The following is a 21,989-nucleotide window of genomic DNA, read 5'->3' as shown; positions in this document are numbered from 1 at the left end:
TTGGCCTCATTTGACCGCAAGCTTTAGTTGTCTAATTGAAATAAACCTGTTACTGTGTGTTTCTAGATTTCACACCAGCTTACTTTCTGCTCTTGTATCTGTGCCTTGACCACTTTGAATTCTGCAGACGGGGGTTTTTGATTGGCCATAAGCTCCTCTGTGTCCGTCAACCAGCTGAGCAATGACTCCAGAGCATCCTGGAACCTCCCGCAGTGCAGCAGGGCTTCGTGCAGCTGGGCTGAGCGCTCCGCAATCTGCACACCACACAGTACACAGAGATGCCACAATTTAAAGCCAAATTAGAACTGCGCCCAGTAACTCATCAAAGGATGAAGCTATAACAAATACAACGAACAGATGACTCATTGCACTGACAACAGCTCTTTATGATTTCCACTCTAAAGACCACTATTCAAAAGCAAATATAAACCAGTTAGACCGGTGGTATAAAACAAATAACCTTCTTATTGAGGGTATTCCACTTTGTGTTGACTTCCTCCAGGTCATCCTCAAGCTTCTTGATGCTGGTGCCTTTGGCAGCGTTTTGGATCAGGCTCTGACCGAGGGAGCTGATGTCTTGAAGCTGCGTCTGCAGCGGCTCAATGTCCTCTTTCTGAAAAGCCTAAAGACATATGGAACAAATCAGAATAAGTATCTTTTAAATGTTGTAATTAAAGTGTCATCCCTGAACTGAGTAGATTACAGTCACAACGCAAAGACCCGAGATTCAGAGGTTTAATTACATTTAGATAGAACTAATAGAATATTTCATTATTTCTGAACAATCCCCCTTTTTCCAGTTTGTTTGCAATGTTACTCTCTATCTAACGTCTTCTGAAATCATTTTGTGTGGCTGAATTTGACAAAAACCTCTTCTCTGAATCAATTAACAAAACATGACAATAATTATCCGGAATCCGAAGACACGATAAAATCAAGCTAACCAGAAAGAAGCGTCTAGAAAAGCGGATTTAACAATTAAATCACATCTGTGAACAATCACACAGACAGACTTTAAGGCTGCGCTAGCAAGCAGAATCTACTTACACCCAGAGTGTATTCAGATAGAGCAAAAAAAAAAATCATCTAGAGAGGCATGATATCTAGTGAACCAGCTAATGAACAAAACAAGCAGAAGAAAGAGACTTTTTGGGGCACCTGAGGAGAGTAGAAACCCATGGGGTTCATTTCAGGACATGCATCTATGGCATTCAGTAAGGCCTCTATCTCCTGCTCTCCTACATGCTGGAACATCTGAAAGCTTTTAGGCAGACAGGCCTCCACTGATTGCAGAAACTCCTCCAGCTCCTCCATGTTGTACTTGGACGCTCCTTGTTGCACGGTACATGGTTCTGTCTGCTGGCATCGCTCTATGGATTGAGTTACAGAGTTTCCGTGCGTCTCAGGCTGCGTCACCACCACACTGACCAACTCACAGTCGTCCTGACATGACACGTCCTCTAAGAGCTCGGCGGTGGACAGCTCATCGTAGCCTGTTAACGTCCTAGAACGCCACCCACAGCTGTCGTTTTGAGTCCTGGACGCCGATCCCGAGGATAACCTCCCCGTGGAGTATTTGTATTCCCCATTGCTGAGGGTGTCCTCTGCATGTACGTCCACCACACCGGATTCTGTCTGCCGCAGGCCGCGGACCAAGCTGCCGCTGTGGTAAAGAGACCTATTGTGCCTTGCCGGCGAGAAAGGGAACTCCTCCTGCCCTGAGCTGAGCGACCGGCCAGTTCTCAGGTCACCGGACATATGCATCGCCTCGGAAGACGAGAGGCTTCTAGTACCAGGGCCTCCCCTTTTGTGGGATCTGTGGGCACAGCGCTCCCGCTCCACGGTGGGGCTGTACAGACCCGAGTCCTCTTCAGACGTCAACGAGCTGGTCATGCTCGGCCCTCCCCTGCCGTCGACCAACCCCGGCCTCTCGACACTCCTGGAGCACAAGGTCCCGCTGCGGCTCGCGTACTCGCCCAAGTTAGTTGGGGCGAAAGTACGCCATGAACGGCGATGGTGGGGATGATCCTTCTTCTCTCCTCCCTGATGACGCAACTTAGGCAGCACCGCATCATTCGCCCTGCCCACGTGCCCGTTGAGCCGAAGTCCGTCAAAGACGGCGCGTTCGTCCAGGGCGGCGGGTTTGCGGGTTCGGAGCTCAAATGAGCTGGATGCAGACAGCGCTCCATTTCCGCAAAGGCTGGTGAGGTCCAACGTGCGGTGAGTGTAAGGTAGGGTGCCTGTAAAGTGCCGTGAAGAAAGGCTGCCTTTGGAGCCTGAATCGATCTGCTCGTTGAGCCGGACGGTGTCATAAATGGACCTCTGGGGCACGTAGCAGTCGTCAATGTTCATGTCCTCCTCCTCCCCCTTCCCCACACAGGAAGGGTTTTGTCTGAGGCAATCTGGTCTGCTCAGCGGTTTGCCCATGCTAAAACAATTGTCCCAACTCACTACAAAGAAATGATTAAGGACATAGTGAAATCCTTTCAGGTATATGTTGTTTTAGTGCACGAGGAGTCATTCAAAAAGGGCGACAATGTGACCAATTCAAACGAGAAACAACTGCGTGCAAAATCATATATCTCCTTTGTAAATGAGAAGCTATGAAATAAATTAAATGTTTCGACTGGTGTTTTAATATAAAAACATACAATTACTCGTGCGGGTTTTCTTTTAGAAATTATGAACGTAATTAAGTTGATGTTAAAAAAAATTCAAACAATATAAAATCTCAACCCTAAACAAATGCTAGGACAGTATAGCAGCGTAATAATCCGTGTTAGAAATGAAAATCCAGTCTTTCAATCCAGTCCTCCATGGAAAGAATATTCCCAGAGGCTCTTATCCCGGCATTGACAAAACTTAAAAACTATTCTTCTGGTCCAGAGTGCTCCTTTTTTCGTGATATCCTTGCCTCATCGTTGCGAGCTTCAGGAAATTCTTCAGTGCAAAGTGAAAATATCCACAGGCAGGGCTTTGTGGCAGTTCTGAGGAGAGCTGGTACTCCGGGATAAACATAAAAGCCTGCCCCTTTCTCTCTCATCGCTCCCTCGCAATGACAGACACCCTCCTGGCAGAGCATTTCATGCCCCGCCCCCGCTCATTATTCAGGCAACATCTGCCACAACTCCATTTGTGCAGAGATACGCTGCGGCACATGTTGATTGGTGGACACATGACCCTTTTTTTCCCTTCTTTCTAATTCCCCCTTATGTCGACATGGCCCATATGACTTCACTTCTAAGCCATCTTCTGCATCCTGACACGATCACTCACTATTCTTTTTTTCATTCAACGACTGAGGGAATGGGGAGGGGAAGCAATACGCACCAGCTTTTCTACTTCGCACAAAAAAAAAAAAAACAGACCAGCAGGCAGCAGCAGCTCCCACTCTGATGACATCACGCAAGGCTGAAATAGATACACATTTTCCCTTTTTTCTCCCTCTGTTTTTTCTTTTTTCTGTGGACGGTTGCTGTGGACCCTGCAGATATTCTTAATTACTCTGGAATGCTGAGGGAGGCACAGGTCCCAGGTAATTTAACACCGACGGGTCTGCCAAGTGCATGAAGGCGCTTTTTTATGTTCAGTGACCAGGGCAAGAGGAGAACAAAATTGAGGAGACAATGGGAATGTATTTCGTTTCCTGGATGGTCTCTGCAAGAGTTGAGCGGTCAGAAGCGGAACAATCCCAACCTCATTGTCCAAATCTGACACATGAGAGGAGACGGAAAAAGGGACGCCGGCAGAAATGTAAACAGAAGACTGTCAAGTTGACACAACTTGCTGTGAAATTCTGCTTAGAAAATATTATGATCAACAAATGGTCATGTAATTATTTTGTCATTTGGATAACACAAGTTAATAAGATGACTCCATTCTTTCAAACTACTGCATTCATACTATTGAATAAAGAACTAAGTAACTGAAACAATATGCAACTGCTAATGAATGGGTTTTCATGTCATTGTCACAAATGTGCTGTGGGAAAATTGTCTTCAAACTCGTCTCCTGGCCTTCAGGGTAAAGACTGCGGTAACACTGGAGATGAAGGCCTGCATCAGAAACAAATAATAGAAACCTACGATAAAAATAAATCTCAACTTATACAGCTGAAAAATGTGTACTCTACCTTTAGAGCAACGGTCCCACTAAAGTTTTGTGTTTCACTGTAAGAGGAGTTTAGCATCGCTATGTGGCAGAGAATCAGTGACGTTAAGTTCTCTCAATGACACTTTAACTACAACGAAGCAGATCGGGCTACATTATGAGTCAGATCTTTCCCAAAATTGTCAGACACTGACACTGAGTCCGGATAGGGGAAACCAACCCCCCAGTGGCATTGAGTCACTAGAGCTGCCCTTTAAGGTGGACTTAAAGATACACACATACACCAGGACTCCCTCAGCAGAGCTCCTACAAATATTACATGAAAAACAAGAGTAAACACATGAAGTCAGGTATGCCTCTTTCAAAACTTGACCTAAAATGGTAACAGCACATGACAGAGGCAATTCCGAGCACTGTCTTTCCATGTTTATTTCTTTCTCTCAACAGCTGCCAATAAAGCCCACTTAGGTACAGAAAGAAGAGCCTGATCCACTGAACATAAAACAGAATACGACACAGTTATTTCATGTTTTCATGCTGCAACTAAATAAAGAAAGAGCTCAAGTTTCAATATTGCTTTTGGCAGTTCTCCTCCTGATGCCAGGCATTGCTTTTCCACCAGCAGCTGAGGCTGCGTATGCCCCCTCAGCCCGGACTGATGACAGGACAAAGAGGGGGTGAAGACACGCACCATGACAACGCTGCTCGGCAACAATTTGAATCAATCACTGCTTTAATAGTTTCCCCGCGAGGCCTTTAAACCAAACTTCACGCAACAACCCCCGGACCCCCACAGCAACCCTACCCCCACCACCCCAATGGTGATATTTTAATCCATGTTTCCCAACTGGGGGTTTGAATGCCCCCCCCCCTGTAATTACAAAAACGAAATCCTTTGACCTACATCTTAGACAGATCTGTGACTTTGCCTTCCCTCGGCTGTTTACATTGTTTTATTGTAATACTACTGAGTGAAGAAGTGTTTCAGAATGTCAACTCTAAATATAGGTTAATCCTCCACAGGAATCTATAGGCTTTTAAAATATTTTGCATCTGTCTGTAAATCTTGCTAATGGATACCTCCAGTTTTATCCTTCACTGAACACAACAAAGACCCCCACTATTTAATAGACAATATGGAGAGTAATATAACTGAAAACAAACCATAGGGACATTTATTAATGTGTGTGGTATTTTTTTTTGTCCAAACATTGATAATACAATTCGAAAAGAAATAATCTCCAGCATTTGGGAGTATAATGTTCATTAGCATTCAGGCTATAAAATCAGCTACTACTGTGTGTCATCATATCACTATAAGTCTTAAAAGACACAGGTCAGCAGTAAACTAGGGGTTTCAGGACGTTTTAATGGTAACCAACCATCACTTTGCTAATTAGTGTCTATGTCAAGATGGTCAAATAAACACCAGGCCACTCTAAGCCCACAGCCTCAAACAAAAAAAGAACAACAGTGTCAATGTTAAGAGATCAGGATGCAGGTCCAGCTTCATTACGGGGACCACTGAATCAAGTGACACCCTGCTGGCGACCACCTGGTTGTGACAGTCCGTCCCTCCTGCACCATCATTGCATATGGGCTACAGCTCTTTTGTTAACACCAGATGCCCTTAATGAACCAACAGTCCCTGGAGGATTGTGTGTAGCAAGGGCTCAGTGGAGAGCCTTCTGCTAATCTGCCCTAGTGCAAGGTTTTTGGGATGGGAATCATCTAAAATATTGTAATTTTAATGTGAAACTAGAAAGAGAATTAATTTACAGTAACAAAGAAATAGCATTTGCCAGTAACTGCCTATTTGAATACCTAATAGGACATTTGTCAAAAGGGTCACAATCTCTCTTGTTTAATAAACACATATACAGTATGCCGTTGCATTGTGCTCAATATAAATTTAATTTATTTAGAAAAAAATAAGTAAAAACAAAAGTAACTGCTGCTCTCATTTCTCATATATTTCAACCAACTGATTTCTATGAACCTCCATGGTCAACCAAAATAACCAAATCAATGTTTAATAGGAGAAAGCATACCTTAAAGGCCTCCAGCTGTTGGTTGATGATGTCTGTCTCCATGCCGACTGCTTCCTGCGATGCTTCCTTGCCCACAGCACTGCACAGTTTTTCTTCTGCTTGGTGGACTTTAGTGTACAACTCCTCCAGTTTGGTGAGAGTGCTCTGCACCTGCAGCTCTCTGCCTTTGGCCCTGTCCAACAGTTTACCACATTGCTTACTCAGGGCATCCAGATCTCTCTTGAGGCCTAACAGGTCAGGTGAGGTTTCGGTCTGCAGCATCTTCTTACAGCTGTCTCCAGCATTGGCCGTGTTGGCCATCACCTCTTGCAGCTTTACCACAAAGTTCTGAATGCTGTCCTGCTGTTCCTTAAGAGTGGCCAAGTCCAGATCTACTGGAGCCATGCCATCCAGTTCGTCATCCAGGTCTGTGAAACGGGTGAACATCTCACGGATTTGATTTTGGAACTGCCCGATACCTTGCAGTTTACCCTCCAGGACTTGGCATGTGTCTTCTAGTTTCTTGTTTAGGGTGGTGTAGTCTTTTTCTATGCAGTCAGCCTGCAGTAAGAGGTCAGTTACTCCATCAGCATCTGGGACTTGAATCACAAGGTCCTTGGCCAAGGTCTTAAGGTGCTCTACTTGGTTCTGCACTCCCTCCAGACTCTTATGTTGGGCTTTCATGTTGGTAAAGTTCTTGTTGCTGTGTGCCTGCACTCCCTGTGACTCATAGCTATCCATCTGCTTCTTAGCCCCCTCAAGCTGACCCGTTGCCTCTTTGTAGGCATCATTAAATTCCTTAACTGTGTGTGAGATCTTTTCCAGGGACTCCCTTTTAGTCTGCAGACCTTCCACCACATTGTCCACTCTTTTACCAATGCTAGCCTTCTCCAGCTTGATAGCGTCTGTGTCGGCGTTGGCCACCTCAAGAAGGCTATCTGCGTCCGCGTTGAGTTGCTCCGCCATCCCTCTGTGCTTGTCGACATCCTTCTGGAGAGTTTTCACCTGAGAAATTAAGCTCTCAACAGCGACCGGATCTACGGTGAGTTTCAATCGGCCCTCGCTTGCTTCAATCTCTTGAATCCAGGAGCTGAGCTTCTCCGCATGCTCCTGATACTTCAGAGATTTCTGCAGAGCAGCCTGGAGTTTATCGGCCTGTTCGACGGAGCTCTTTTTCACCTCCTCCCAGTTGGACGAGAGTGTCGTGAGCTGCCCTTGTAGAGCCAACTTTTCTGCACCGTCGGTGTTCTGCAGAAGCATCTCCCCTTCCCCAGTGATTGTGTTATAAGCGTCCTCGTGTTCACTCAGAGCCTTTTGGAGTTTACTGTGCTCCTCCAGGGTTTGTTGCAGTACCTCCACTTTGGCAGAGATGGGCTGGGGCTTACATTGGTCCTGGAGCTTCTCGCCCAGCCACGACTGGAGGTCTTTGGAGGTCTGAATGAACTGCTGTGAGCTGGCGAAGGTTGAGTTGAGCAGCTCGATGCGTTTTTCTACAACAGAGAAATGTGGCAATTAGTGAATTCAACGCAGCAAAACCTTGCGTGCAAAATTTTAGAAACCAAAAGCAGTTGTCCGTTCTACATATTAGATATACTTTATACTTGCTGGCCAAATTTCAAATAACTTTAGAGCCATATTAAAAGTCTGTATACTCAAGCAAGAGTGATTACTACCATTTAGTTGGTTACCGTCATAGAATAAATATATCTTAGTATGACTCAACACAAATAGAATGCTTCTTTCTTTCCCAACATTACAACACTACATCATACGGTTAAGGTTACAACCCCAACCTGCTTTCTCCTCCAGTTGTTTGAAAGGCTTGCTGACACTCTCCAGCTGCCTGGCCAAGTCTGCTTTGAGATAATCCTCAGTCACCATCGCGGTGAGCTCTGCGTTGATGGCCTCAGCCTCCTTCAGCCTCTTCCTCTCCTCTCTCAGCTGTGCCGAGATGTCGTGGACACCCTCCAACTGCTTCTTGACAGCTTCGGGCTGGGTGCTGTGGCCCTGATGGTTGGCAAGCTCAGTCTCCAGCTGAGTGGCGGTCTGACCGACGCTCCTCAGCAGCTCCTGAAACTGCCCCGTCTTCACCGCGGCCCGGTCGATATGGCTGTCTCGCTGGTCCAGCTGCCCCGTGAGGCCTTGCCACTTCTGGGTGACGGCCGTGAGCCCCTCCCTCACCAGCTTGCCACTGGAGGGGTCCTGGTTGGCTGAGGAGCTCAGGATGGCAGCGGCAGCTTCCTCAAACTGCTCATATTGAGGTTTACGGCTCTTAAATTCATTCTGAAGGATCTGCAGGGTGGAAATCATACAGGATGAGCGTGACTTCATCAGAACGACACGCACGAGTACGAGCCTCAGGTTTCTCCAAACAGCGTGCACCATGCTTACCTGAACTTGTTGTTTCTGCATCTTCAGCATGTTCGGGTCAATGGAGAGGGGTCCAAGGACACTCATCATCAACTCTTTCTCTGAGAGCCACTGGACAAGCTGCAGCTCGGTTGTTTGGAAGATGTCCAGGTTTTTGTTGGACTGCTCCAGGTGCTGCTTCCTCTCCTCTACGGAGCCACTGACGTCCTCCCAAGCAGCATCTGAGCAGGCGGAACAATATCACACCAGTCTGCATTAGTCAGCATAAAATAACGTTTCTATCCGCTGTCCTGCTGTTCTCCCAGCGAAACCTCCCCCTGTGTGGAACATTGCACTACCAACATGTTAATTTGGCTGTTGTGGCTTAGAGAAGGTGATGAGACACATTCTGTAGGCCTGTGGTGGGGCAGATACTAGATGAACACCGGTGATGGTTCTAACTTTGCATATCTTTCATTTTGTTTTAGCCATTACACAGGTTTCCACATACAGTACCAATCAAAAGCTTGGACACTTTCTCATTGAGTTGAATGATAAAATGTGTCTAAAACCGGTGGACCTGCCAGTTTCAATGACATTACCCGAGACCATCAAGAGACGACACATACCTATTTCTGACAACATCTGCTTCCACTTTGCAGCCTCAGGGGAGTTCGGATGAGTCTCAATCAGGTTGAGGAGCGTCTCTCTGAGCTTCTGGAGCTGGTCCTGCTTTTGTTTCATTTCATCCTCAAATGCCTGAGAGAAAAGAAACAAAATGTAATCGCGGGATCTTGTGATGTTCTGAACTTTATCTTATTCACGGCAGAACAAAGTCAGAAAAGGACTGTGTGTATAATTCACAATAATGATTCAGACAATTCAATACATAACAAGATGTTTGTACCCTCTGCTGTTCAAGTTGCGTTTTCACCGAATCTTTTTCTGTGGCCGCACTGTTCCAGGATGCTGCAGTCTTTTTCATGTCCCTCAGCCATGTCAACATGTTGTTCGTCTCTTCTTGGGCATCTTTGACCTCCTGAACCGAACTTCTCAACTCTACTGCTCGGCCTTTCAGCTTCTCCCCGAGGCTCGCGTATCCCTCGGTGACGAATGACATGTTCTGCTGAATTACCATCAGCTCTGAGGACACCAAAAGATATTCTAGTAAGTTTCCTTACCGGGAATTAACATATAATCATGGGTATGGGTATGATAACAGGGTATGTTATCATAGGGTATGATAACAGTGGGGGACACATAATATAGTAGACTTTTGGGGTCGTAGGTTCAAACTATGATTGAGGAAGTTGACAAGCACACAATTATTTCTGAAATGTTGATTCATTTAGAAAATAAAAATCTTGATGGAAAGTGATGAAATAACTCCCTACAGAGATTCCCTTGGACTAATTTTCATAATGTGAACATACTGTTTGCTGTTGCATTGATCTTTGTTTTGCAAAAAGCCTCCACAGTTGCAGTATTTGGACAACCAGCCATAATGCACATGACACCAGAAACAAGGCATTTACACAGCAGCACGCACACTTGATTACCTTTATTTGTTAGGTAGGAATGGCTCGCTGGAACACCACCATTAGTAAGAACTGATGCAAAAAGACACAAGACAAAGCTTGAGTACAGGACAGGCAGACTATCTAGAACATCTTCCCACAATCATTAATGGTTAGAAAACCCACAGCACTCAGATGTGCACCCAAACGCCGTGCTCCCCATTCCACTAGATTCATAGATTCAAACAGGAGAAACTTGAGGTCAAGTCTGGAGATTTTTACCTGACTTGTTAGGAGTCTTTGTCTTGGCGGGGGATGTAAGGAGAGTCATGAGGCCAGACAGCTCCAATCCTTTACTGTTCAGGTCTTGGACAGCAGCGTCTTTGGAGGTCCACTCATCTAGTAATTCCTGATTAATCAAACATATACATGGCATATACTGCAGGTGCATGGCATTTATAAAAACACATTTTCTGAAAAAAAAGAGCATTATGGTTCTCTGTGAGGTAACTTTTCTATTTGCTTTTTAGGATTTAATTCAGGTTTATTGTGAAGCAAATAGTCTTTCTGTTGGACAGCATAGTTTCCATCCTAGATCTCTCCTATAAACAAATACCGTCCGTCTGCCATGAGTGAGAGGAGGTTGAAACGATGGGAAGTTTTAGGACAATAGGACCAGAACCTTTTATATTTACATCTATCTATCTATTGCAAAACACACACACAAAGATTACAAAGAACAACAACATCAGCTTCCATTCCAGCACTTAGAGTGCAGTTAGACAAACATTTTATTAATCTCCTGACTCACAGTGACTATCTGCAGGTCCTTCTCCAGAGTTTTCACACTGCTACTTGGCTGAACCGCAGGTACTTTCTCATTGGTCTGCTCCAGCCACTTGGTGAGAGCGCCGGCTGAAGATCTGAAGTCTCCCAGCTGGTCCTGACATGAGGACACCTCTTCTGTCCTGTTTTAGACAAGAATCAGTCATATCACGTATCCATCTGTACCTTATACAACCATAGACAGGTGTTATATTTGATTAAGGTGGACACGCGGGAACCTTGTGTATCCCTTTTTTGGACCAGGCTTACTTTGCATTGACGGTGTCTGTGAAGGTGCTGAAAATACTTGAGAGCTTTTCCATCTTGTTCTGGATCTGGGCTTTGTTTACGTCTGGGCTTATTTCAGAGAGTTCCTCGGTCAGAGTCTGCAGCTTCTCCAAATCACCGGCATGTTCAGCCATCTCGGCTTTAGTGCTCTGCAGCACAATTATATGTAAGTATACGTTTTTGGTGAAAATGACCATATGTGACCATTTATGCATAAAATCATATCAGCTGTATAGTTACCTGAATCAGCTGAGAAAGTTCATTGAAAGTTTTCCCCGGTCCGTCTGTCTCATCCAGATCTTGTGAACGTTTCATGACAAACTGCTGAACTTTATCTGTAACCTTCTCAAACTGTTCCACCTTTTCCTTCAGCTGCTCCAACTGGGACACTTTTTCCTTATGCGTGTTACAGGAATCAGAGAAGCGCTGGGAGAGAGCATCCATCCTGGTCTGCAGAAGGGCAGCAGCAGAGGGATCCGCCGTCTCCACAAACTTCTCCACCTTGGCTTTCATTGCAGTGATGCTGCTCTGGCGACTTGCTATGTCCTGCTCCAATGCCTTAATCGGATGAAAAACCGGTTTAATGACTAAACACGGTGAATATGGAGCGAGCAGAAGACACAAATCAGCCCCAGACAGCATCTGATGATAGATAAGAGTATCTGGTTATAGGACGGCTTAAATGACGAGACAGCGCATACCACTTCTTTGCTGAGGATATCTCCAATGGATGCAGAGTCCAGGGGGATCTGCTCTCTGTCTTTCACGCTGGCCTCCACTCCTTCCATCCATCCCATCATTTCATCCAAACCATCCTGGACGCTCATGGAGCGAGTGAGCGTGATCTGCAGTTTCTCATTTCGATCACTCACAGACTTGGACAGGTTTTCGTAGCGCTCAACTATGTCATCTGCAGCGAAGGTAAACAGACCAGCTCATGTTGAAAACTGAACATTTTCTCACTGTGTATGAACTTTGAACTGCGTTTTGGAACATTCCAAAGCCAAAGCCAATCCCTTCCTTGATATCTCTCTCACCTACTGTCTCCTGGATGTCGTCTGAGTTGCTCAGCAGGTCTCCTTCAGATGTCAACAAAGACTCGGCTGCTTTGCGAAGTGTGTCAATGGCAGTCTGATGTCCTGTCATCTGGCCTTGGAGGGCCTGTGGATCAAAAAGGAACAGAAACATTTAACAATATCCACTTACATAAATGTCCGCTGTCTACATTCATACTGTGCAGATTATGTATCTCACTTTTGTGGTGGATTGAAGATTGAAAAAAGAGATGTCTGGTTACTATCTAGTGTAAAAAGGACATTTATAGTGATTCCTCGGATGTGTTTCAATGTATCTGCCTAGACTCCTTCCCTTGGAGAAAGGCAGAGGATTAGTTGCAGTGATTTGTAACCAAAGCCAAAATACTTTTCCTTTCCTCAGGCCGACAGGCGCCTCTTATCTTGGCATGTCTTTGCTGTAAGTCACTACCTCCCTACAGAGAAATGTTTAAGCAAACTCGCGAAAGCTTTGAAAGAAAAAACCCTGCATTGTTTCTTATCCTCCTGTGGGCTTCACATAACCAGAGTTAAACTATTGCCATGTGGGTTTAAATTTGAACACAGAGTTAAAAATAACTGTGTTGTAGTTCACTCAGTGGAAACACTGTATATGGTAAGACAGGTCTATTGTGCCATGACCTCATAACCCCGTCAATGCTCCCAAGTTATGCATGTGTTACTGCTTAATAAAGCTTGTCTTAATTATTTCATCCAATTACTCATAACCAAACGTCTATTCAAATTCACATCACTTTGACCAAAATTTGTGATCAAACCGCTGGCTAAAAGTTGCTTTTGATGTTATATGATGTTATCTTCATGATGTCTGCCTCAGGCATTTACTAAATAAACACCAGTCTTTCTTAACTTTAACCGTAAAGACCCAATTATCAAAATGTCCGAACGGTCGTCGTTAACTGGTTCAAAAATTGGAGAGGCCGCAGAGACATTTAAGAGGCGTCACAGAAAAATGAGGAAAATGTACATCCAGATAAAGTAGAGCACAATCTGAGAAACGTCTGAACATGTGATATCAGGGTGAGGCCTAAGATCTGCAGTGGTGGTTTGCAGTTGTTCTTGCCTTGGTCTCCTCCAGCTGTTTCTGGAGGGTTTTGGGGTCAGCTGCTATGGCCTCGGATTGCTGACTTCTCGCCTCCTCCTCTGAGCTGTTGAGCCACTTCAACAGACCGGCGCTCGAGTCGTCATATTTTTGGTATTTATCAACCACATCTTTAAGGTTGTTGCCGAGCTGATTGCACTGAAACGGAGGAAAATAAGTGATACAAAAATGCAAAAAACAGCCACTTTCGCTTATACTGAAATTCTCAGAGAAGACAACGTGATGCATCAGTGTTCAAAAAAGACAAATGCTTCCCCCCAGTGGCAAGAACGAGTAACTGCAACTCTCCAGATCCATCTGATCAGCTGGTGACAAAATACCTGTGAATGTAGTGTTTTGTATCTGCTGGCTGCTGAATCCAGCCTGTCCTTCACAGCAGAGCCGGCTGCTGAAGTGTCAACATCCAACAGGGCGTTGGACGTCGCAGAGTCAGCCGATCCACAGGCGTTAACCACGTCCAGCACTTTCTGTCCGGACATGGTGATGAAGCGAAGGTCCCCTTTGTGGGAAATCACATCTTCCGAGAAGCTTTTCTGTCGCTGGAGCTTGTCCGTGAAGACATTGAGGGAGCTCGCGGCGGCGCCCAGTTGCTCAATCTGCACATCGGCCTGGTCTAACCAGCCAACAAACTCCTCGCAGTCACTCTGGAACTTCTTCAGCTCCTCCTGGACACACTGCACCCGCTTCATCTGCTGCTCGGCTTGCGTCAGGGAGGCCTCGTAGCGTCCCTTCAGCTCCTGGATGTTCTTCTGCAGTTTCTCCTTCTCCTCCGGTGAGAGGACGTTTGCCTGCTGGTCGAGCAGAGCCTGAGCTGACTGGGTGGCCATAATCAGATCCTGCTGCTGGGACAGAATCTCCTGATGACGGGCCTGTGGAAATGATAAAGCAAAACCAATACATGCAGGACTGTAATTATTATCCCTATTTACATTCATTCATTCAGTCTTTACTGTGTTAAAAGGCTGGTTGACAGTATCAACTTTTCCTTTTAGTCTGTTGAACTACTTCTCTTATTAAATATAATTTTACAGCTGGTATATCTGTTGGAAATGTGTTTAACAGATACAACACAAAACAACTATACCTTGACCCTGTCGTACTGCTTATCGAGCTGCAGGGAGGCATCGTTTTTCCCGCTGGTTTCTCTGCCAAAATCATTTTCAATGGCCCGTAAAGCGTTTCCATTGGCATCGTCATCCGCTCCAATCAGTCGAGCGGCTGAGGTTTCTTCTGGAAGGTTTCCATTCTCTTTACTTATATGGTCAGTTTGATCCAGACCACTCTTGTTTTCATTCCCTATGTTGGATATCCAGTCGAGGAGACCTTCAATTTTGTTCTTACTCTCTTCAAGCCGCTCAACAGCTGCTGCCTGAAAATACAGATGCATTACAGATAAATAACAGGCTGAAAAGTGAAAAATCAAATGCAAAACATTGACATTAAGTTTGGCGTTATGATAACACAACTGAAATAACAATCTAAAATATAATGCATTACATAGTGTTTAGAAACAACTCAAGCGGTAACCTGAACTCGGACCTTTTCGCTCTCCTGTTTGATTGCTGTGGTAACGACCTTCTCCAAATCTTTCCTGGACTCCTCAGCTCGCTGGTTAATGACTCTGACTTTGCCTTTCGCCTCCTCCAACTTGCCCTCAATGACGGCAATTTGATCGGGCGTCAGCTTGCTCCGGTTTTCCTCCAGAAACCTTTTCGTACCGGCGATGACGTCATTCAAGGCGCTGGCATTTGTCGACACGTCTTTTTGCAGAGCCTTGAGATGAGAATGAAGGGATCAAATTAAAAACTGATGAAAACGTGGACACATGCTGTGCTTCAGAAACTGTATTTCGAACCTGGTGTTCCTGTTGGTACTGCTGGAGGTCTGTGACACACTCAGCATTTCCAGCCTGTTGCTGATGACCAATCAGATGGTTTTCTGTCAGGGTGAGATTATCACACACTTCCTCCAACTTCTCAGCAAAGTCCTTGTGTTTCTCCAACAAAGACTGTCAAACAAGAATAAAAAAAACACAGGTTAATATCCCAAAAGGCTGTGACTAAACACATTCACATCAGCAGTCACATGAAAACAGTGTTCAGGATTATGTCTATGGTCCAAATCAAGATTTGGGAACACAAAGCACAAAACATGGGTTGAGAAACAATCCAAAGATGCAAAATCTGCTTCAGTATGCATTTCCCTTCATAACACCAGTGTATAAACCTAGTATGCTGTAAACATGCTATTTCGTCATTTGCCGCTTTGGTCTCGAGATGGTAACGAGCACATTATGTCCTGCATGTTATTCGGCCTGTTGTGGGCGAACGTGTTCCAAAAGAGATGGTGCATTCTGTCCACTGTTATATGTTCACTGCGGTCTTGAAGGCCTGTAGGATGTAACCATCACAAAGAGTTAGTCTGCAAGACCGATCAAGCATGCAAAGTTGTTATTTTTCCTGAACACGTCAGGCATCCACAGCAGAACCTCCCCGGAAGCTAAAGCCTGATTATTCACTTTAGAATAAAACACTTTAACACATTGAGATGGTGAAATGGTCAGTTATTTATCCTGGGAAACTGTTTTGCATTCAACAAACCAAACATGTATATATAGAAATGTGTGATTTTTTTCCCCCGGCAGACCTTCTCCTGGCTCTCCCTCTCCTTCGTGTCCAGAAGGCTATCCAAGGCACTCCTCTGGGTGACAAGCCTCTCTGTGTGGTTCCTGAACGCTCGCTGAGTTGTGCTTAGGAACTTGAGGAGGTAGCTGCTCTGAGCTGGACTCAGAAACTGAGCGTGCTCCGAAATAAAGCATTGGATATCGAACGTGACGTCCTCTAACTTGAGCCTGGCTTCTTTAAGCAGGTTGCTCTCTGAGTCCTGGAGGAAAAGACGGAAATGTCCGGGCTTAAGTTTCTGAAGTTTATCTAGGAATCGGATGTTTACAGTCAGATGTATTTAACGGTACCCTGTTCAGCTGAATGAAATGTTTCAGTGTGTCCACATCACATGGTTTTAAATCCACGTCACACATTCCTGGGTTGTTCTGGACGAGAGCCGCCAGTTCATCAAGGTCACTAAGATGTTTCTGGTACGTTGACTCTAAATGAATCTACAGAAATCACATTTAAAGTTAATAGCTGATGCAAGTATTACGTTTTTATAATTACTTGCAATGAGCACTGACCTTTCCAGTTTCCATTGCCTGGATTAGGGAGCAACTCCTTTCTCCAAACATTTGGGAAACAGCTGTAAAATCTGTCTCTAAATCCAGATATGTCGAGGACAAATCTTGGTGGATCTGTGTGGGAATGTCCTCATCAGTGGAATTTAAGAGGTTTTGGGCTTTCTTCTGGTCTGCTGTCAGAACACCAGCCAGTCGAGTGAATTGGGACTCCAGAGACTGGATAATAAAAGCACAGTTTGTTAGGAACTGATGCATACATGTCTAAACATAAGATAGACGTTTGTGGATTGTGTGGTATTGACCTGAAATTCATCCTTTTGAATCTGCAGTTCTTCCATGTTGTCGCCAGTGGGTGCCTGATTTAGAAGGTCTTTTCTGACATCTTCTAAAACATCTGCATGATCCTGCAGTCTCCCCACACACTCCAAAAAATCCTGGATGGAGAAGAGCTGTGGGGGAAGGAAAGACATGGAAATAAACAAGTAGCAGATGTTACTTGTATCAAAAACCAAGGGAGAGGTTTGGCTTAACAGTGAAATGACTCGACTATGTACCTTATTTTTGACCTCCTCAACTCTGCAGACATCTGAGCTGCCCGACGACTGAGGAGACGGTGGCTGACTGTCTGCAGCAGAGCGGCAGAGACCCGAGTCATCTTCTCCCTCTGAGCTCTCCTCCTTGATGCTCTCCAGTGTGTGCCACCGCTCCCCCTGAGAGCCTGCCCCCATGGAGTCTCCCCCGAGAGAGTCTCCCCCCAGAGCGCTGTTTAAAGTGTCCATCACCTCCTGAAGCATTGAAAGGTCTTGGCTGGAGGAAACGGTCTGAAGGACCTGCAGCAGTTGCAGCTGGATGTTTGGACCGTCGGACTGCGCCGTCTTTTCGGTGACTTTCTCTTCCTGCATTATCAGTTGCAAGTTTCCTCTGTCTTTGTTGTTTGAACTGAGGGCGTTTTGCTCAAACGCATCCATGAGAAGGTCCGGGTTACTGCTTGCTAAAAGTGCACGGGGCCTGTCTTTCTCCTGAGGAGGACCTTCGTCTAAAGGGTGTGGAGTGTTCGGAAATACTGCAATAGAGCTTCCGGTGTCTCGAAACCGTGCGTTTTGCAAATCTCTGACATCAGTCCCCTTTGTAATCCCGTCGCCCCCGTCCACATGGGTCAGGACATCATTAGAAAACGCTGATGAGGAACCATCAGAGGCAACGCAGCTCTCTGACAGGAGATCTGTGTTTTTGACCTGGACATGCTCAGAAGCACACGCAGGTAATCGTTTTTCCTCTTGGACAATATGAGATCCTAAACCTAATCCCGGGATAGTTTCAGAGTGTCCCGAGTTCATTTCTAACGCGGAAACATTCGCCGCCTGTTGGTATGTGGAGATGGAGATCTGCTCAGTATCAGTGGTGAGTGTGAAGGTGTCCGCACGCTGCCCCTCTGAGGAAAGGCCGTCTGCACTTGACTCAACCTCCTCTGCAGCACTGCGTCCTAAATCCTTTCCAGCCAATATTGTTTTAAGATACATTCCGCTGGTAGTTTTAGTACAGTACTCTTCATCTCCACTAAGGCGTTTAAGATTATTTGCTGAGACGACCTCATTGGAAACAACGGGTGACTCTACTCTCTCACCAACAAGCTCGCTCCGACCATTTTGAGAGCGGCGGGGCTCAGATCCAACACTAAACTCACTTTCTGAATGACGTCCTGCTTGCTGAGGTAATGTCATTCTGCTGCCATCTCCTGTGATGTCATCACCGTTGTCTATGTTTCCCCTGGACGCTGAGATGACTGCACTTTTGACCAAATCTCTGGGCGATAAGGGATCTGCGCTCAGAGTTGGCTGTGCTGAGCATTTCTCAGAGCCGCTTCGTGATGAGAGGATGTCTAATTCACCCTCCCTGACTCCCACTTGAAAAAAATCTTCATCAATAGGTGAGCTGTCAGCTTTGGAGTGGTTATCAGAAACTGAATATTGAGTCTGGCTTTCTGGAGCAGCGCTAGATGGACGTGAATGTGGGGATGGAGCAAGGTTTTCCATCACAACATGCATATCCGTCGGCTGACTGTTGATTACAACCTGGGAGTCACTGTCCTCAGATAGAAAAGGCGCATCGTCACTGAGGTGACGACACTCTGCAGTAAACCGACTCCGCGGGGAGGGTGAGCTCATCAGAGACTCATGATCGCTGACTGAGAGTGAGGAATGATGGAGATAATTACTCACCTCATCTACATCTCCTGTTGTTTGACAATCTACCTCTTCCTCTTCTTCCCCTCCTTCTTTAATATTATCCTCCTCATTAGACATATCAAGCACCTTAACACCCTCCATCCTCTCAGTCTGAAGGCCTTCAGCCTCACTATTAAGATTTAAATGTTGATCATCACAGATAGAGTGAGTGAAGCTTTCTTCCGGGAAGCTGTTGGCTTCAGAGTCTAAGTCATCTTGAAGTGTTCCAGGCTGCAATGACTCACTGGTGCTGATGGGGCAACCAGACATAAAACCGAGTGTCTCCTCTATTACACTAAGAGCAATGTTTGAGCCTATGGATGCATCCGACACGGGCTGTTCTAAAACATGCATAGTGTCCTCCTGGTCTCCTACAACACTTTTGTTTTCATGTAACTGCAGGTCAAGCAATTTTATCAGCGTTGTCTCATTAACTAGTCCCTCACTAAGAGCTCCCTCGAGGTCACAACGCCGGCCACAGGTGGCATCTAAAAGGCCACGTTCCCCCATTGGTGTTTTCAGAAGTTTAATAGCACAATCTTGTTCTTTTTGGCGCTCCAACAAGCAACCGGAGTGTAAAATTTCATCGCGGGTAATATCTGTACCTCGTGATTCACTGCAAAGTGACGCTGTGTCTTCTTGTGGAAGCGTTTGACGGACGGAGTCGACCATCGTCGGCGGAGGGCCACCATTTGTTCGGTTTGGAGAGCATGAAGTCGGACTAAACCTTTGACGTAAGCCTTCACTATCAGAACCTTCATCGTGAATTCGGTAGCCTCTTTCATCCAAGTCATCTGACGTTGTCCCGTTTGTGTGGTTGTTGTGTAACGTGTCCATTCCAAGGTCATCGTCTAAAGTTTCCGGTTTTGGAGCCTCATCATTTGCAGATTTTTCTTCATCGATGTTGATTCTTCCATTGAGCGACCAATCAGAATTCTGCTCATCAAATGCTTGTTGCCTGTGTTCCATCAACTCCTCTGTCTCCTCACTGATGTGCAGCGGGGCCTCTAAATCTAGCCGCTCTGAAAGCGCCCCAACATTTAAAGTCAATGAAGTTGCATTTTTGTTCTCAAACATTACCAAATCCTCAAGAAAAATCTTAACCATTTCACTGAGCTGTCTATCAAGTATGAGGACCCTCTGTCGTGACTCGGGATCAATGTAACTGTTCAACGTCAGGTAAGAGATGAATAGCTGAGTTGCCTCCGCAGGAGTCGGGATGCAGTCGACCTCCAAGCAATCTGCAGCGTGATGGCATCCATCTAGTCGGAGTTTTTTGTACATTAGCCAAGAGGAAAACTTCTCGTTAAGGTGATCGACCTCAGGAAACACGTCTGGGATTTCTACAGATTTCAGAATCTCTGCCGTGTGAGTGTCAATGAAACCATTCCGTACGGCGCAGTTGATGTCAACTACCTCTGAGTTTTCTGGAATGTAAAAAGCTGCTATCTTTTGCCGATTACTAAACACCGTGCTGGTGAACTCGTCACTGGTGATTTGTTGGTCACACTGGGAAGAGGTGGACACTGACAGGATTTCCCCGCGGGGAAACACGAGTCCCACGAGCTGCTCCTGATTTTCAAGCACAACGAGCGTGCTGCCAGAGCGCATCAAATCACACTGAATGGCTGCATCCACCTTCAGGCCTTCAATAATACTCATTACTTCCTCTGACATGGTCTCCTGATCCCTTACACCATCAGAAAAAGACCTCAAAGTGTTAACACCCCTCCCGGATGTCAGTGATTTATCTTTGCTGAGGCACTGCAATAGAAGTCTATTAACTTCCTGCACTGGTTCTAAGAGTGACACGTCTTCAGCAGCGCTGGGATTAAGTTTATCCTGAATCGTCTTTTGCCTCTGAATGATCTCCGAGTAGACAGAAGCAGATATTAAACCGCACCGAAAAGCACTCTCCAGGGTGAGTGCTTCCCCCGTGTAGCGCGCATTCAAACCATCAGGGACTTCTTTGACTTCTATCATCTTGATGACCGGGTCTTCACAGCCGGCCGCTCCCCTAGCTGCTGCCACGTCAGAGAGCAAAACAGAGGAGACGTCTGCGCACTCGCTTGATTCGTTCAGGCTTGGCAAGTGATCCAGCGTGGATTTAGAGAGGAGATCTTGGTCGAAAGCAGCATCTCGATCCAGGCACACATACTGCTCAGAGTGAGGGAAGTCGGAGGTCGCGGGTCGGGCGGCCCCGGTAATCTGATCCATCAGGCCACTCGTGGGTCCGATCCCAAGCGCTGCACCACTGGGTTTCAAATCCTAAAGAGAACGACAATTCCACAGATTACAGAACTGCTTCCATCATCAAAACATGTATTCTCTTTTTTTTGTCAAATTTGCAGTTAAATAATTCAGAAGCAAAACAAAAGGCTTACTCACCGACGGACACGTATGGACATGTTAAAAGATCATGTGCACAAGGGCAAGACTGCATCAGGGTTGCAACAGGAGAGTGTGGGATAATACATTTAAAGCTGTCATGCATCTGGGAATGCAGTACACGGCATTTTGCAAAAACAGGGTTGTTAATCACATCACATACTGTAGGTGAGGGGTTATGTGTCATATCTGTTATCCTGTTGAAATCAAGCACATTAACCACGCTGGAGTTTCGGACCAAAGCCGGGCACAAACGACGCATGTTTACAGCATACTTTTCTGAGGTAGCATAAATCTCAATTCTGACCCAATTTGATAGAATAAAGAGAGATGCAAAAAAGACAGCTGCTCACGCTATACTAAGGAGAAGAGGAGAAACGTTAGTCATGCAGCCGGACATCAGGTGACGCTGCTTTGGAACACACAATGAGACACAATCGGAAACCAAAGAAGAAACCAGTTCCCAAACCTCTTCTGCAGAAGTTGTCTGATCGGAGAGATCAGTGTAGGCCTCATTAAGCGCCTTCAGCTGCTCCTGGGCCTTTTCTCTCTCCTCCTCTGTCATTCTGTAAAACAAAAAACAAAGAATGATGCCGACGGACTTTAAACAGAGGGTTAAGCATTGTGCCTGTCGGTCCCAGTAGTTAAACATACTTGTCGCTGTGTTTGTTCAGCATCATTTGTGTGGCTCTCAGGGCTTCAGCGATTTGTTCCTTCTTAGTGACCATTTCCTCAACTGACACCTAGAAACTCAAACAGGGGCATATTAAGACTCTATACGCAGTGAAACAAAACTAATACATTTACAGGACTACATTTTGAGCAGTTTTTAAACAATACTGTACTATCAATAAACAGGGACCAAAAGCCCACAAAGACTCACACACCAGAA

The 21,989-nt window shown here is 45.6% G+C and overlaps 1 protein-coding gene across 31 annotated transcripts in view; it reads right to left on the bottom strand.

Moving 5' to 3' along the window:
* The window catches only part of dst (dystonin), an 85,442-nt gene that overhangs the window by 21,006 nt on the left and 42,447 nt on the right, over positions 1-21,989 (bottom strand). For 26 of the 31 annotated variants that reach the window (XM_040177829.2, XM_078104805.1, XM_078104802.1 and 23 more), the window contains 26 exons: positions 21,752-21,840; positions 21,567-21,663; positions 17,039-20,977; positions 16,787-16,933; positions 16,485-16,700; positions 16,266-16,409; positions 15,941-16,177; positions 15,150-15,302; positions 14,834-15,067; positions 14,379-14,663; positions 13,615-14,163; positions 13,256-13,432; positions 12,157-12,280; positions 11,821-12,029; positions 11,360-11,677; positions 11,102-11,268; positions 10,818-10,974; positions 10,289-10,415; positions 10,049-10,099; positions 9,397-9,632; positions 9,119-9,248; positions 8,532-8,731; positions 7,934-8,432; positions 6,162-7,630; positions 461-622; positions 84-254 (listed from right to left, as the gene is read on the bottom strand). In XM_040177829.2, the coding sequence (XP_040033763.2) occupies positions 84-254; positions 461-622; positions 6,162-7,630; positions 7,934-8,432; positions 8,532-8,731; positions 9,119-9,248; positions 9,397-9,632; positions 10,049-10,099; positions 10,289-10,415; positions 10,818-10,974; positions 11,102-11,268; positions 11,360-11,677; positions 11,821-12,029; positions 12,157-12,280; positions 13,256-13,432; positions 13,615-14,163; positions 14,379-14,663; positions 14,834-15,067; positions 15,150-15,302; positions 15,941-16,177; positions 16,266-16,409; positions 16,485-16,700; positions 16,787-16,933; positions 17,039-20,977; positions 21,567-21,663; positions 21,752-21,840 (10,287 nt within the window). The remainder of the gene's footprint in view (positions 1-83; positions 255-460; positions 623-6,161; positions 7,631-7,933; positions 8,433-8,531; positions 8,732-9,118; positions 9,249-9,396; positions 9,633-10,048; positions 10,100-10,288; positions 10,416-10,817; positions 10,975-11,101; positions 11,269-11,359; positions 11,678-11,820; positions 12,030-12,156; positions 12,281-13,255; positions 13,433-13,614; positions 14,164-14,378; positions 14,664-14,833; positions 15,068-15,149; positions 15,303-15,940; positions 16,178-16,265; positions 16,410-16,484; positions 16,701-16,786; positions 16,934-17,038; positions 20,978-21,566; positions 21,664-21,751; positions 21,841-21,989) is intronic. The other 5 variants (XM_040177835.2, XM_078104822.1, XM_078104823.1 and 2 more) reach the window with 2 other exon arrangements.

This window comes from Gasterosteus aculeatus, chromosome 6, assembly GCF_964276395.1.
Source record: "Gasterosteus aculeatus chromosome 6, fGasAcu3.hap1.1, whole genome shotgun sequence".
NCBI lineage: Eukaryota > Metazoa > Chordata > Actinopteri > Perciformes > Gasterosteidae > Gasterosteus > Gasterosteus aculeatus.
The sequence above is the reverse complement of the archived record's forward strand: the minus strand, read 5'-3'. Positions and strand labels throughout refer to the sequence as shown.